The following is a 15978-nucleotide window of genomic DNA, read 5'->3' as shown; positions in this document are numbered from 1 at the left end:
CTCTTTTCACGCAATTCTATCAGTCCATCTACCTCCCATCCCTGTAGGTACTGACAAATGTAGGTATCATTTAAAGAAATAAATTTTTACACATGCTCCTTTCCTTCCTTCAACAAGACTGGGGAGCAGCATGTCTGGGGAAATTGTTTTTAAAATAAAAACACTAAGAGAGACTACTAAGATTTAAAAAGAAATTAAAAAAACAGGAACTAAACTACTGGTTTAAGTCATGTGTACTACCAAACAAAATGCTATAAAAATTTCTTTGAAACTATGGAGACTCACAGCAATTACTGTAAATGTTTTAGACTGAAAAATAAAAGTCTAAATACTAAATCAGCAAATTTCTTTTAGGAATTTGGAGCCCATGTTTAAATAGGCCATGACATTTCTAAAAATTAATACATATATAGATCCCTTAGTATTTATGTAATATCTTTTATCTATAAATTGCTTTGCAATCAGTAGAATAACAACATTTTAAGAAAGCAACCAGCAGTCTTCTTATATTACAATTTACAACAGGAAAAAGCAGGCAAAGCATTAGACCATTTTTCTTAAGCCTCTATTAATTCTATTAACAGACTGCAAAGAAAAGCCAGGCACATTTGCCCTTTCAGAGGTTCAGAATTAAAAATAAACCTCTTGGCTTAAAGTATGTCGAGTCAATGCCATTTGATAACCGAGTCTTTACAAAGTATCTGATTTTACAAAGATCAATAATTTCAAATGAAAAATCTCACAATAGTAATAGGGACCTATTGTTTTCCAATACAGCAGATGATGATAGCAAACCTATTAAAGAGATCTTGGTACACGTTCCAATTTATTTACAGCAACTACGGAGGTCAGATAAAAAGTAAACTGAAAGGATCGGTCAATTTACAATCCATGCCTGGCCCTACCAGCATTAGCTGTGTGGCACTAGCTGTTCTGAAGACCAAATGAGGTGCTGCACAGGAAAATGACACAGAACCTACAAACTGCTTCATGTGTAGTATTTGCTTAGATGACGTCTAAGGTCCCTTCTAACTCTGAAATGATTCTATTATATATCCAGAATCCAATGTGGAAAGCTCAAATAAACAAAATGGTGGCGGGGGGGGGGGGCAGAGGGGTAGAGGGAGTCAGATAATGTTAATTATCATAACACTGACACAGTAGCAAGATAGAGCCCAAAGAATATTATTAATCAAATGTGGTTACTACTTTTTGGGGATGTCAACCCATTATCTTCCCTGTAAATTTATCCTCTAGTCCCACAGAAAGGCCCATTCCTAGCAGCCACATTTGTATTGTGTGAACCTACACCTGTGGTCACAGTTGATGGACACCTGTGCTCACCAAGAGCCTAGGCAAGCCTCTTAAGATTCACTCTTCTGGGAAAATTGGGATGGAAAAACAGCCCCCAAGCATGTGGTTAGAACTAAAAGACATAAATTCAGGAGCTAGAGGGCAAAGAGACATACTCTGCCACATGTACAAAGAAGCAGAGAAAAACAATATACAGAGATAATATGTTAATTTACATTTTTTACTGCTGGAGAACCAAATCTAATCAAATCCCCACTGACAGTCAATTGTCTAAGCTTTACATATGAAGAACCACGCATTAAGTTATTAAGCCCTACATGAAACTGCTGACTGAATGGTCACTGGTTAGATTAAAATCCATGTGAGATAATTCAAAAAGATTCTTTTAAAAGGCTGTTTAGTGAGTAGGTTAAGAAATGCTTTCATAGCCAAAATTTAAAAGTCTAAAAATAGCAAGTGCTGAAGGAGATGGGGAACAATTCAGATACATGGCTAGTGAGAGCATAAAATGGTACAACTGCTTAGGAAACCAATATGACAGCTTCTTATCAAGTCACTGCCCATAAGACTCAGCAAATTCACTCCCTAGGTATTTACCCCCCAAAAAATGAAGGCACACATCCGCAAAAAGATCTGCACCAGAATGTTCACAGCAGCTTTAATTATAATAGTGAAAAACTAAAAACAAGCCCAATGCTCATCTCAGGAGAATAAAGTATGGAATACTTCTCAACAGTAAAAAGGAAAGAACTACTGATAATGCAACTACATGAACAAATCTCAAAAACATTACACTGAACAAAAAAGCCAGATACAAAGAATATATACTACATCACTCCATTTATATGAAGCTCTAGAACAGGCAAAATTCAGCTATAGTGATAGAAGTCAGATCAATGACTGACTGATGGGGGAGGGGACGGACTATAAAAAGGCAAGTCTGACATATCAAACTTCATGGGATGAAGCCAAAGCACTGTTACTAGGGAAATTTCTAGTTGTAAAAATCCATATTAAAAGAGATCTCAAATCAATAACCTAATCTTCCACCTTAAGAAACTAGAAAAAAAGGACAAATTAAATCAAAGAGACCAAAAAGAAGGAAGTGATAAAGATTAGCACAGAAGTAAATAAGAGAAAAAAATCAAGAGAGAGAAAAAAAGCAAGGCAACCAAAGTTCCTTCTTTGAAAATATCAACAAAACTGACAAACTTTTAGATATACTGACAAAGAAAAAAAGATGACTCAAATTACTATAATCAGAAGTAAAAGAGGGGACATCACTACTGACCTTAAAGAAATAACAGTGATTAAAAGGGAATCCTATGAACAATTTTATGCCAACAAATTAGGCAACTTACATGAAACGGACAAATTCCTAGAAAGACAGAAACTACCAAAACAGAACCAAAGAGAAATAGAAAATCTGAATAGACCTATGACAAGAGACCGAATTAGAAATCAAAAAAAGAAGCCTAAGACCAAATAATTTCACTGGTGAAAATTAAAGAAGAATTAAAATGAATTTCTCACAAACTCTCCCCAAAAAATAGAAAAGGGAATACTTTCCAACTTATTCTATGAGGCCAATATTATTCTAATACCAAAACCATACAGAGACATAAAAAAAAAAAAAGACAACTGCACATCAACAGCCCTTATGAATACAGAAAAAAACTTTCCAACACAACACTTGCAAATTGAATCCAGTAACATATAAAAAGGATTATACACCAAAACCAAGTGGGCTTTATCTCTGGAACACAGGTTGGTTCTACACACATGGATCAATGTAACACACCATATTAAAAGTTTTAAAGGACAAAAATCACATACTCATCCCAATACATGCAGAAAAGGTACCTGGCAAAATCAAACGCTCTTGCATGATTTAGAAAAAAAACACTCAACAAACTAGGACTAGAAGGGAACTTCCTCATACTGATAAAGCCAGCTATGGAAAACCCACCATTATCATCATATTTAATGCTGAAAGATTAGATGCTTTCCCCTAATGTTAGGAAAAGACAAAGGTGCCTGCTCTTGCCACTTCTATTCAACACTGGAGGTTCTAGACAGGGGAGTTAAGCAAGAAAAAGAAATATAAGGCATCCAGATAGAAAAGGGAGAATTAAAACTAACTAGTCACAGATGACATGATCCTGTATATAGAAAATCCTAAGGAATTCACAAAACTATTAGAACTAAAAATGAGTTCAGCAAAGTTGCAGGATACAAGATCAATACAGTTATTTTTCTGTACACTAGCAATGAACAATTCAGAAATGAAATTAAGAAAATAATTCCATGTACAGTAACACTAAAAAGAATGAAATACTTAGGAATAAATTTAATAAAAGAAGTGTAAGACTTGTACACTAAATACTAGAAAACATCTGATTTTTGGGGTTTTTTTAATTTTCAATTAATTTGGGGGGCAGGTAATTAGGTTTACGTATTTATTTACTTTTAGAGGAGGTACTAGGGATTGAAGCCAAGAGCAGGACCTTGTATATGCTGAGCACATGCTCTCTACCACTTGATCTATACCCTCCCCCTAGAAAACATCTTTAAAAGACATTAAAGATCTAAATAAATGGAAAAACCCAGATTTCATGGACTAGAAGACTTAATACTGTTAAGATGGCAATATTCCCCAAATTGATTGACAAGTTCGATGCAATTCCCATCAAAATCCCAGCAGGCATTTCTGCACAAATTGACAAGATGATTCCAAAATAAACAAAATGTGACACATATCCATACAATGGAATATTATTCAGCAACAAAAAAGAATGAAGTACTGGAGGTAGGGGTGGGTATAGTTCAGTGGCAGAGCACATACTTAGCATGCACGAAGTCCTGGGTTCAATCCCCAGTACCTCCATTAAAAAATAAAAATAACAGACAACAAGTTCATACTGTATAGCACAGGGAACTATAGTCAATATCTTGTAGTAACCTATGATGAAAAAGAATATGGAAACAAATATATGTATGTTCATGTATGAATGAAGAATTATGCTGTACACCAGAAACTGACACACTGTAAACTGACTGTATTTCAATAAATTAATATACACAAAAAATAAATATAAATAATTTTTAAAAAAGAATGAAGTACTAATATATACTACAACACAGGTGAATCTTGAAAACAGTGTAGGTGAAATAAGCCAGACACAAAAGTCACGATTCCAATTACATGAAATGCACAAAAATACACAAATCTATACAGGCAGAAAGATTAGTGATTGCCTAGATCTACTAGGGATGAAGGGGATAAGGGAGAGTATGGCTAAAAGGGAGGGAGTATCTTTGGGGAATAATGAAAATGTCCTAAAAATTGATTGTGGTGAAGTTGGCAAACTGTGTGAATACACTAACAGCCATTAAATTGTACATTTTAGATGTGTGACTTGTATGGTAAATGAATTACATCTCAATAAAGCTGTTAAACAAAAAAGACACAGAACCAATCTGATTGTCCTTCTACTCAACCCTCCCCCATTCTTGACCACTAAGAAAGGACATAACATTATTTTTTAAGAGGAAAAATTAGAATGCTGAGCCCTTTGATTATATTCCTTCTTCAAGCACCACTTTTAATGTCAATTTCAAGAGCCCCTAGTTAAATACAAACCTCTGTAACTTTCTGTGCCTCTGAAGCAATTCTTTGCACTGTTGTAAAACAAATGTTGAATTCCTGAATGATGGAAGGATATAAACTGTTGAAGTCCAGAAGCAAAATGAACTTATCATAAAAACCTGCAAGAAAACAGCCCCACGTTACAAAAAGACTTTAAAGTAGATTTGGCAAAACAGCACATTACAAGCACTATAATATGAAATGATCTACTACCCAGAACTCTGAGGTAGACAAAAAGAAAAAAGCAGTGGATGACAACTCCATAAAAATAACTTGGGATAGAGTAAAAATGTCACAGAAGAAAAGAAAAGCGATCCTGTCTTACCTTGAACCCCAGTAGTCCCCAACGTACACCATTATTATAGGCAAACACCTTCCCATATTAACTACTTTAGACAGGTGTCACATCCGTTTCAAAAAAATGTTGTTAAATAAATTCTCCTTTAGGAAAGCATTCTCTCCCATCTACCCTCCCCACCCCCACTCCTCAAATGTTTAGTGATCTGAACCAGCAAGTGGTTCTATATTGTTTTATAATCACACCTTCAAAGGATAAAATGGGCAGCCCATTTATCTGTACACAAACAGCTCAGATGAGACAAGAGATGTATATATAAATGTCAGTAGTGGAACGATCCACCTCTTTTACCTGCGAAGGGTGAACAGAAAGCTACTATATTTCTCTAGGACATTTACAAAGAGTTATCTTCATCTTGAGAAGAAACTGAATGCAAATAAATGTCCACAATTAAGATAATAGTAACAACAGCAAGCATATATTGATAGCTTACTGTGTCTGGTACTATAGTAAACAATCATCTTTATTCCTTAGATCCCTGTGTGGTAGGTATTTTTCTTATCACCATTTTAAAGAACAGGAAACTGAGGCTTACAGAGAGGCAGCTCAAGGTCACACAGCAGCCCAAGATCACACAGCCAGAATTCAAGGCCAGATCTACCTAACACCAAAGGACAACTGATCTGTCTCATTACAACTAATAATAAAATCACTTTTATCAAAAATGTCTTCTACTCAGAGTTCAAGTTACTTGATAAAATTCACATCAATTCCTGTACAACAATGTGAATATACTTAACATTCCTCGACTACACTCAGAAATGGTTAAGATGGTAAAAAAAAAAAAATTTCTTTTTAAGATCCGTTCAGGGGAGGGTATAGCTTAGTGGTAGAGCATGTGCTTAGCATGCATGAGGTCTTGGGTTCAATCCCCATTACCTCCACTAAATATAAATAAACCTAAATAACTCCTCCCCCACCCAAAAAAAAGTTACAAAAAGATCCTTTCTAGCTCTGTGTACCATGAAACATCTTCTTTGCCATTCATGACCACAGGGAAAAGTTATTCTTCTGTTAAAGTTCAATTTGGTAGTTACTGCCTGGACTTTCTTACCTTGCTGTCCAACTGAACTGGCCCTGGTACACTGGGCAGAGCCCAAGAGTGGATGGGAGAATAAAGAGGTGCTCTTACCCCAGGACAAATAGCCATATACTGGACCACAGGTTGGCAAACTCTGCACAGACCAAATCCAGCCTACCCCATTTTTGTACCACTCATGAGCTAAGAATAGTTTCTACATCTTTAAATAGTCAAAAAAAATTTAAAACAGACTTTCATGATATGTGAAAATTACACAAAATTTAAATTTCAATATCCATAAATAAACTTTCTTGGAACACAGCAAAGAAAAAAAATCACATTAATTCCATGTTCGGTGACTGGCAGAAAGATTTTCACATGAACATAAGAAAAATAAGGTCATTATGAAACCTATTCACTAACCTACAAAATACAATTCAATTCTTCTACTTCAAGCCTAGCTCTGCATTAAGAAATGCCTTAACACGAGGGGCAAACCAATTCGCCATCCAGCCTTACCAACTTTGGGGTCCAATACCAAGCCTCCAGAATAAGCTGCTTTCTTACGTCCTTTTTTGTGTTTACTGGTATCTCCATCAATGTCTTCATCTTCATCTCCCTAATATCAATTGGAAAGATAACTTTACCAGCCAGCAACTAATGAATCAATTTAGAAATGTTATGATTTTCCCCTTTCCAACTGAAGTACAGTTCTAACAAACATTCTTTACTTTTAGTTAGTGGTCCTACCTGTGAGGAAAGACAGTGATTGTAGTATGTTCACGAAATCGAAATGAATGCCAAGCATGGTAGTTACCGAAACAAATTACTGCATCTCTGAGCTGATAAATATGTAAATTCTACTTTAAAATGTCTCTAAATTCATAAAACTTCATATTTTTAAATGGACACTACAAATTCATATTATGTAAAATTTGAGGTTGTTAAGAATCCTCTTAAATTCATTACTCTAACATGCATGATGTAAAAATATAAAACATTTTATAGATATTATTATTATTCTCATTATTAATATGCACACCTTAAAATATGTCCACATACTGAAAATTCATTCCCAAGTAGTTTGTTAATGGCAAATTCAATACCTCAGAAGTCAAAATCCTCTAAGTTAATATTTCCTTTACAAATTTTGATAATGTGCATAAAACAAGCAAATGTAAGAGCACGAGACATTTTAACATAAACTCTCATTCTGAATCAACTACTATTAGCACAGATAAAACAGTAGCTAAGTATTACTTCCAGTGTGATGGAGGCCACTTCAGAAACCTCACTGTGGTGATCTTAATCCTACTAGAATATACAAATCCAACAACACAACACAGAGATAAAGGCTCATGGATTCAAGGAAATAAAAGGTTTTATCTGTCATCTAACTTTGGGTGGGGCTAAGGTGGCAAAACAGTTTCCCTGTGTGGTCACCCATCAGAGAGGCCTAATGTCTTCCTCAAAGAATTTCATACTTCACAATTAATTTTTATCTGTCCAGAGGAAGGTAGAGAAGAAAATGGCCACAAAAACACAATGGAACTAACGTGATACAGTTTCTACAGTATACAGGGAATTAATGATTTTGGGAGCAGATGTTATCACAGCAAAACAATAAATAAATAAAGCTATCTAGGTAATAAAAGGCAGGGATAAGAAAAAGCAAAGCACTATACAATTTTGGACCCACCAGTTTTTGCTGAGGCTTTCTGAAAATCTGCTTGTCAGGCACAATATAGTTGTTTTCATAAAATGCATGAAGCAACAAGAACTCATTACGCTCGGATCGTCCACCCATCAGCGTCCTAGACTATTAAATACAATATCTTTTTAAAACCTGAGCTCAAAATCACAATAAACAAAAGCAACTTTGAGTTGGTAAATTTAATCATAGCACCGCCTTCAAAATCACTTCTCATAACAAAGGCTGTTTTAAAAAAAAAAGTACTGAATTATTTCTAGCATTTTCTTTAAGCATTATAGTTAAAAGGAGACAAAGAGAGCTGAAAATACTGACAACTTGGACTATTTCTTTACTCCCAAATGGACCACTCCACAAATCACACATCCAGATGTTAGAGATGATCCTTATGTTCACCCAAATTTCAACAGACTGCACCTGGCTTTCCTCCCCTTCTCCCAAGCAGTTCTTCATTTTACAAAAGCAGCCCAGCTTTCAGAATACAAGTTACTCATTTTATAAGCATGCATTTAGACTCATTATCATATAACAACTACCCCAAGAAAATACTGGATCCAACAGGAAATGCTTTTTCCCCCTTTCTAAGTTAAATTTACCATAATGTTCCCAGCGATGTTAGTGATCTGCAATGCTAATGGAAGAACATTTAGCTCACACATGATCTGCAAAATGAACCTGGCATCTTTCCAGGTGTGTTCCAACAGGTACAACAGATGAGATGATTCACTGTACAGAAAAGTAAGAATAAAACAGAATCAAGTAATTAAAAGAAACAATGACTATAATCAGAACTTCATAAAATATTACAAAAAAAACTTTGGTGTAAGTAACTTCAGAGCAATGGCACCTCAGCTTTGGAAACAATTTAAAATAAGGTCAGTATGAAATTAGGAATTCATTCATACCACTGATTCCCACCGCCCTTCTCTAAAACACAAAAAAATTCCACAAAGAGAAAGTGAAGGTATGTGTTAACTACAACCTGAAAACTACCTAAATCCTTTCATTCCTTCCATCCATTAAGGATGTATTACATACCTACTATGTGCCAGGCATTATTCTAGATGCTGGTTGTGACCAAAACAGACCAAAATTCCTGTCCTCATGGGAGACAGAAAGAAAATAAATAATTTAACATATGATATGTTATATAATTCTAAGTGTTAAGAAGGAAAATTAAGAAGCAACGGGACTATTCAGTGTCAGGAGCAGAGACTGATATTTTAGTTGGGGAACCGGGGAAGAGTTCAGTGAGAATGAAGACCTGGAAGAAGTGAGGGGCGGTATGTGCGGACAGGATCTGAGGGAAGAGCGCTCCAGGCAGACAGAACAGCACATTCGAAGGCCCTGAGCTGAGCAGAAATCTGGCAGTTCCAGTAGCAAGAAGGAGACCAGTGGCTGGAACAGAGAGAATGATGGGGAGTACAGTAGAAGGTAAGGACAGAGTTAATGGTAGAGAGACCCACTGTTTAGGACCTTGTAAATCAAAATAAGCACTTCGGTTTTCACTCTGAATGAAACAGAAAATCACTGGGAGACTAAGCAGAGTGCTGTATCTAACTTAACTTTAGCACAGTTAAGTCTGGTTCCTGGGTTGAGAACAGATAGCAAGGGGTCAAGGGCAAAACCAAGGAGACAGGTAAAGAGGCTAATGTAAGACCCAGTGACCCAGGAGAAAGAGGATGGTGGCTTGGACCAGGGTGGGTCCAATGGAGGGGAAAAGAAGTGGTCGCATACAGACATATTTTGAAGACAGAGCAGACAGGACTTCGCGACATCCAGTAGAACAGGCAGGTGGAGACATGACCCTGGAATTCAGGGGAGATGAAGCTACGCTGGCGGGAGGCATCAGCACCCACAGAGGATTGCAATTCCTGAGACTTGACGGTATCACCCAGGGAGGGAGCGCAGTCCAAAAGAGAAGCAGTCTGAGGACTCAGGAGGAACAGGCAAAGAATGAGAAGTGGCCAGAGGGTAGGAGAAACCTTATTTAAGAAATACCAAGCTCAAAGTTTCAGTTATGCAAAATGAGTAAGTTCCAGAAATCCAATGTACAGCAATGTGACTACAGTTAACAACAATACTGTATTGTATACTTGAAATTCCCAAAGAGGGATAAATCTTAAGTGTTCTCACCACAAAAGAAAAAAAAGTAGCGACTGTGTGAAGTGATGGGTACGTTAATTAGCTTGATTATGTACCAAACTTCAGGTTGTATACCTTACACAAAATACAATTTTTATTTGTCAAATTTGACCTCAATAAAGCTGGACTAAAGAAACAATCTGCAACATCTGCAAGTAACTAAATGATTTCTCAGTTTTTATATTTCTAAAATATTTGCATTAATTTCTAAATTAATGATATTAAGGATGGAAACCTAAATATGACATCAATTTCCAAACTGCTATCAGGAAACATCAAGATGGTGTTAAGTGAGGGAGATATTCCGATAAAATTAGAATAATTCAAAAGGCAAAATAATTCAAATGACTACAGTAATGGAGATGGTGACGCAGACATGAAGACAGACAATTCCCCTCCACAGCACCACAGGCACCTGTCGCTCCAGCCTCAGGATGATTCTGGCATCTTGCTGTTGCTAATTTCAAGACAGACAAATTCTGAAGCATTCAGGATCATACCTGTACATATTTCGTATATTTTCCACCGGGATTACAACCCTTTCTGTTTTCAGAATCTGTTGAACAAGTTCAGACAAATGGTAGCTTTTACAACGAATCAATTCCTTTGCTGAAATTTCCACATCACAGATCATTCGGCCACAGGTAGCATTTCTTTCACCAAATCCACTCCTGCCCTGTAAGAGGAGGACCAAAAGCAAATCCATTGAAGAGCAGAGACTGAGAACATTTCCTTCTAACCTGCTATGAGACTGGCCCCAAAATTAGAAGGATGAAACTCTCACTCTTCCATTCATGCGTTCATTCAGCTGTCAGTCAAACCTTTTTGAACATTCACTATGTATCTGACACTGTTGTAGGCACTCAGAATACAGTGGTGAGCAAAATAGAAAGGATTTCTGATCTCATTTGAAATACACAATAAAAAAAGAAATTATACAGTTTTAGGAGGTAGTAAGTACATGGAAAAGAGAAACTAGAATAAGGTGAGGGGAACAAGGAACTTGGGGGGACTGCATCTTAAATAAGGTGGTCCAGGTAGACCTCCCTGAGAAGATGCCATATGAGGAACCTTGAAGCGGGTAAGGAGTCAGCAAAGCAAGTGTTTGAAGTGTTAACAATGACTCTATCACCTTAAAGACATGAATAGGAAAAGAAGCAAGAGCATCGGCCCCAACTCCAATCAGCGGCAACAGAACCCTCTGGAGAGCATTCTAAAAGGTACAGATTCCAAGGCAGCATGCCATTTTGCTTATAAGCTTTAAGTAAAGTAAGACTCCAAGCACTGAGCAGTCTCAGGTCTAGGAAATGAAGGTGCTTCATACAAAAACCACCAAAACCTCCCTTAAGTGAAGCAAGCAGGTAGGACGAAAAGTACACAAGTTTTCAGAGAGTCAGATGGGGCCTGGGTTCAAAATTTTAGTTCGTCCCTTTACTAGCTCGGAGATCTAGCACGAGTTCAGCCACCCCCGTGAGAACGTGCAATAAACCCGGAGTTGCTGTGAGACAGAATAAACACAGCAGGCACGCAGCCTGTTGCCTTCTTACACACTCAGTGTCTGCCCCCTCCCGTTCCTCCTTCCCACCTCCTTCCTGAATGAGAACAGGATTGCTGAACCCTGCAGCTCTGCTCTGAGGGACTCCGAGTGGAGCTAACACATGTGCTGTCTCTAGATTCTAAGAGTTGACTTTTAAAACTACCAGCACCTTTACCAATAAAATGTTGGAGTCAAAGGAAAAGATGTTTGGTGCCAAAGTTAAAATGTCCTGCCATAAGGTAACCGGTTCCTAGTCAGAGAAGCGCAATGTGCTCCCTGGTAGTTACTCCATATAAAGAAACCAAACAGAGAAGTAAAATTTTCAAAAGTATTATTACCCCAAGCTTTGGCATGTTGGATCGCTTCAGCCGACCTATCTTGGACCAATAAGGAACTTTGCACACGTTAATTCTCTGCAGTAGCACTTCCAGTTCAAATCCATAAATATTATGACCCTAGTCAGAAAAAGAAGGCAGCCAATAACATTATAACAAACACAAATTAGAGGATTTATCTCCATATGCGTAGAATTTCTTTGCCCTTTCTTTTTCTGGTCTCTAATTGAAGGCATCATGAGCTTACCTCCGATTGGGGTCCTTTCTTCTTCAGGAATGTATTCATCAGCGGCGTTCATTAGCCTTGACATTAACAAGGCTGCTAAGCAGATTGCTGGAATAAACTTTATTTTATCCTAATTGATGCAAGGTTCATATGGTGTCTTTTAATTTGCAGCTCATGCCTCACAGTCTCGAAGGCAAATGCAAATTTTAATGTCCCATACTTTTTAGGTGATCAGTAAAAGCTGTATGTGAACAATTCCATTTTACTTCCTAAAAAACCGAGAACCCAGCTGTTTTGCGACAGTTTAGACTCCTTAGAAAACTCGGGAACTGCATCTAGTTTCTTAAAGAATTGAGTTCAAACACTACTGATTTAGACTCAATCAACGTGCAACAAAACAAACATAATACCAACTTGATAGTTCAATAAGAAACTTGTTAAAAACATGGAAACAAAAATTTCCCAAGTAAAAAAAAAATTAAAAAATGCAACCAAATTCTCCATTTCTGTACTGCTAATTCCCATCATGTGAATGATATGGTTCACTGCTTATATCTATTTAAAAAAACTAGATGAAGTTTAAAATGAATCAATAGATTTAGTTGTTATTAATTTTAAATAAAAATACATACCACTATATATTTATGGCAGGTTTGTCTATTAAACTGAGCGATCTAAAGGACATGAGGAAGTCTCATTTCCAAATTATCATGCCCAGGATTAGGGACTCAAATCCGTGTCAGGATTCTGTCTTATATCAGTTTGGATTTCTCACACAGCCTTGGCTTTAACACCCTAAGGCAGGCCAGCTACCTTAGACTTCAAGACATCCCCTTGGGGACCAAGACAGATTGCTAGTGGAGACTGGGTGAGGGCCTGATGCTGAACCTAAGCACCACAGGAGGGCACTGTGGACAGAATCTTCCTGGCACTTTCAAGATGGGTCCTGAAGTATCCTAAGGGAAGTGGGTGCAGAGACACTGAGAACCTACAAGCTCTCAGTACTTTGGCTACACCGTCACCAGTAGAGAAGTCCATGAGCAAAAATGAACACAGAGAAATAGATGGCAAACATTTTCACAAGGTTTCAATGTAACCAAATTACTGAGATCACTTAAAGTACAGGCATTTATATCCTACTTTCCTCCAAAAAAACCCCCAAAGCACAATATAATTTAATTGGTCCATTAACCCAGAAAAAAGATAAAAGGAAGAACTCCTACCAAGGAGTCTACAAAAGAAGGAAGGCCAGAGGCAACAAAGCAAAATGTTGCTTTAGGTAGGATTCTTCCAAACTGGCAAAGACAACACAATGAATTGTTACCACTTACTATTTAGGGCAAACATATTCGGTCATCAAGAGAAAAAAAGATTCCTAGCCATGAGCTCTCAAAGGAGTATGTCATAGAGATCCACTGAGCTCATAAAATTAAAATATTCATACTTTGGGGATTTACACCAAACCAAGAGAATTCACTCCTGTGACCCCTATACAACTGGACCACTAAGCCAAAATTTTGGAGACATTAACAGTTGACATGAGTTTACCTACTTCTGGGCTGCTCTCTCACTGTAAATAACAGGTGTATCCTAAAATTCAACAGTAATTCATGAGTTGCTTTTCTATTAGAGGGGAAAAAACTATCTTGTAGTGGGCTGGGATTTTTTCTCCTTTCTGTAAACAGAAAGTACAGCAATTCTCTACCAGTCCACAGGGTCATTTCACTCTGAAAAGATTCTTTGCCACTCAAAAAGTACCAATCAAGTCACACTGAAAAGAACTAAGGAATGAAGAGCTTCCCCACGACATGATAAACATCTACTCACCACAATGATATCAGGATCTATTTTGTGAACTTTCGCAAGGAAAAAACCTAGCAGTGTTCGTTCTGTTGCAGCAACCTCAACCTTCACATTCTGTTAGATAAAAACATACCAGTCATTTATCTTTACTCTCAAGTACTATACCTCGGCTCCTTGTTCAAACAGGATAAGATTTCTTAGTGTTAAAAGAAACCATCCATTTCAAAACTAAATGCAGCAATGAAATTCCTGATTCCAGATTTTGCAGTAATAATTGCACAAAATCTCTGAAGAGCTCATTCTAGTAATAGCATGTGCATGAAGCAAAATTTTAAGTGCTGAGTACTATCAAGTGCAAAAATGTCCCTCCATAGGGACATGCTTGTGCATCTGGACACCTTTTATAGCATATGAATCAGAGTACCTATCAAAAACATTACTTACTTTCCCATATAATCCCTGACAGACTTCACTGTTTATGTATACACCACATTAAGAGATTCCAAGGATTGTATGAACAAATCCCAAATAGTGGTGTAAAAATCCATAAATAAGAAACTAGACTAAAAACAAACACACATTTAAGAATTCTAAGTATCTTAAGTTATAAATAAAACCTATTTACACACAAAAGGCTTCCACTTGGATTACTCAATATAAACCAGGTATTCAAAAGATCCCCTCTTATTAAGACTCCTAAAATGGAAGTTGATGGCTATGTTTTTGACAACTAGCTCGGCTAAAAAATATCAGTTTGACTCTAATGGAACTTTCCTGGGTCATTTTACTTAGATAGGTATTTCGGGGCACCTCACAAGTAAGAGTCTGATCCAATAGTACCCCAGACTACTCGACTTCTCAAATCAATTTAAAATAAGTGGAACATGGCAAGGTTACTAACTTTTAATTCTGTCAAGTGAGGACATTAAAAAAACAAAGCTACAAATTTACCAGCACAAGCATTTCATGAAAGAAAAAGCATACTCTTCAAAAAAGAAATGCTTTATACTGAATACATTTATCTTTATGAAAAATTACTACATTATATTACTTCTCCTCGCCATTTTATTAAGAACCCATGAAAACTTCTTCATGGAGTGTACTGGGAGACTAGAGATAACTGATCAGTTATGGCCCAGCCCACATTAACCTTTCCAATATACATCTCCTTTAATATACATAATATCCACAGCATTCCCAACTTCTCCTGACTTCCTTCAAGGAGGCGAGGGGAGGACGGGGAGGTAATTCAACACTTCCCCAAAACCGTAATCACGAGATCACGCAATTTTGGAAAAACTTCCAATTAAGCTATCTGAAGGAGGGTTTGAGAACACCCCATCTATTAATAAGGTGTCAAATCCCATTATTTTCACAGGAGGAAACATGTAAACATTGTTAAATAATGTTTCTAGTTTTATGCTTCTAATACATTTTTAATGGATTAATGCCATAGTCCAATCTAGCAAGAATAGATCTAATAAATTAACATATAAAATAGCCTATTTCTACTAATCCACAAATCCACAACATTCTCCCTTTCTTTTTAAACAAATAGATATTTCATATTTAAAAGGAATAAATAATGAGGTTTTTACCTTTTCCTTAATGCTTTCTTTGAAATCATATGGAAAAATACAGTCCTTTGGTTTAGATACAACTGTAAAAAAGGAAAAAAAATAAAGATTTCAACATCCATCATAGTCCAATTTCAAGTACACATACACCGCATGTATCTGAATGGAAACCATCTTAAATACAAATAAATTCCCTCTAATCCCTAAAGAGTCACCAAAACAAACTATCCTAAAATTCATATGGAACCACAGAAGACCCTGAATAGCCAAAGCAATCTTGAGAAAGAAGAAAGAAGCAGGAG

General features: G+C 36.7%; 1 protein-coding gene and 1 non-coding gene across 7 annotated transcripts in view; both read right to left on the bottom strand.

Annotated features, from left to right (window-relative positions):
* POLA1 (DNA polymerase alpha 1, catalytic subunit) overlaps positions 1-15978 on the bottom strand; it is a 293197-nt gene that overhangs the window by 242094 nt on the left and 35125 nt on the right. For all 6 annotated transcript variants that reach the window (XR_012504511.1, XM_074358788.1, XM_010961709.3 and 3 more), the window contains 8 exons: positions 15698-15759; positions 14124-14213; positions 12074-12190; positions 10699-10874; positions 8650-8779; positions 8042-8161; positions 6862-6961; positions 4958-5082 (listed from right to left, as the gene is read on the bottom strand). Coding sequence is in view for 5 of the 6 variants with exons in the window: in XM_074358788.1 (XP_074214889.1) it covers positions 4958-5082; positions 6862-6961; positions 8042-8161; positions 8650-8779; positions 10699-10874; positions 12074-12190; positions 14124-14213; positions 15698-15759 (920 nt within the window). In the remaining variant the exon portion in view is untranslated. The remainder of the gene's footprint in view (positions 1-4957; positions 5083-6861; positions 6962-8041; positions 8162-8649; positions 8780-10698; positions 10875-12073; positions 12191-14123; positions 14214-15697; positions 15760-15978) is intronic.
* LOC123618728 (small Cajal body-specific RNA 24) lies at positions 5579-5708 on the bottom strand. Its single transcript, XR_006727194.1, has one exon.

Source organism: Camelus bactrianus, chromosome X (genome assembly GCF_048773025.1).
Source record: "Camelus bactrianus isolate YW-2024 breed Bactrian camel chromosome X, ASM4877302v1, whole genome shotgun sequence".
Classification (NCBI taxonomy): Eukaryota; Metazoa; Chordata; class Mammalia; order Artiodactyla; family Camelidae; genus Camelus; species Camelus bactrianus.
The sequence above is the reverse complement of the archived record's forward strand: the minus strand, read 5'-3'. Positions and strand labels throughout refer to the sequence as shown.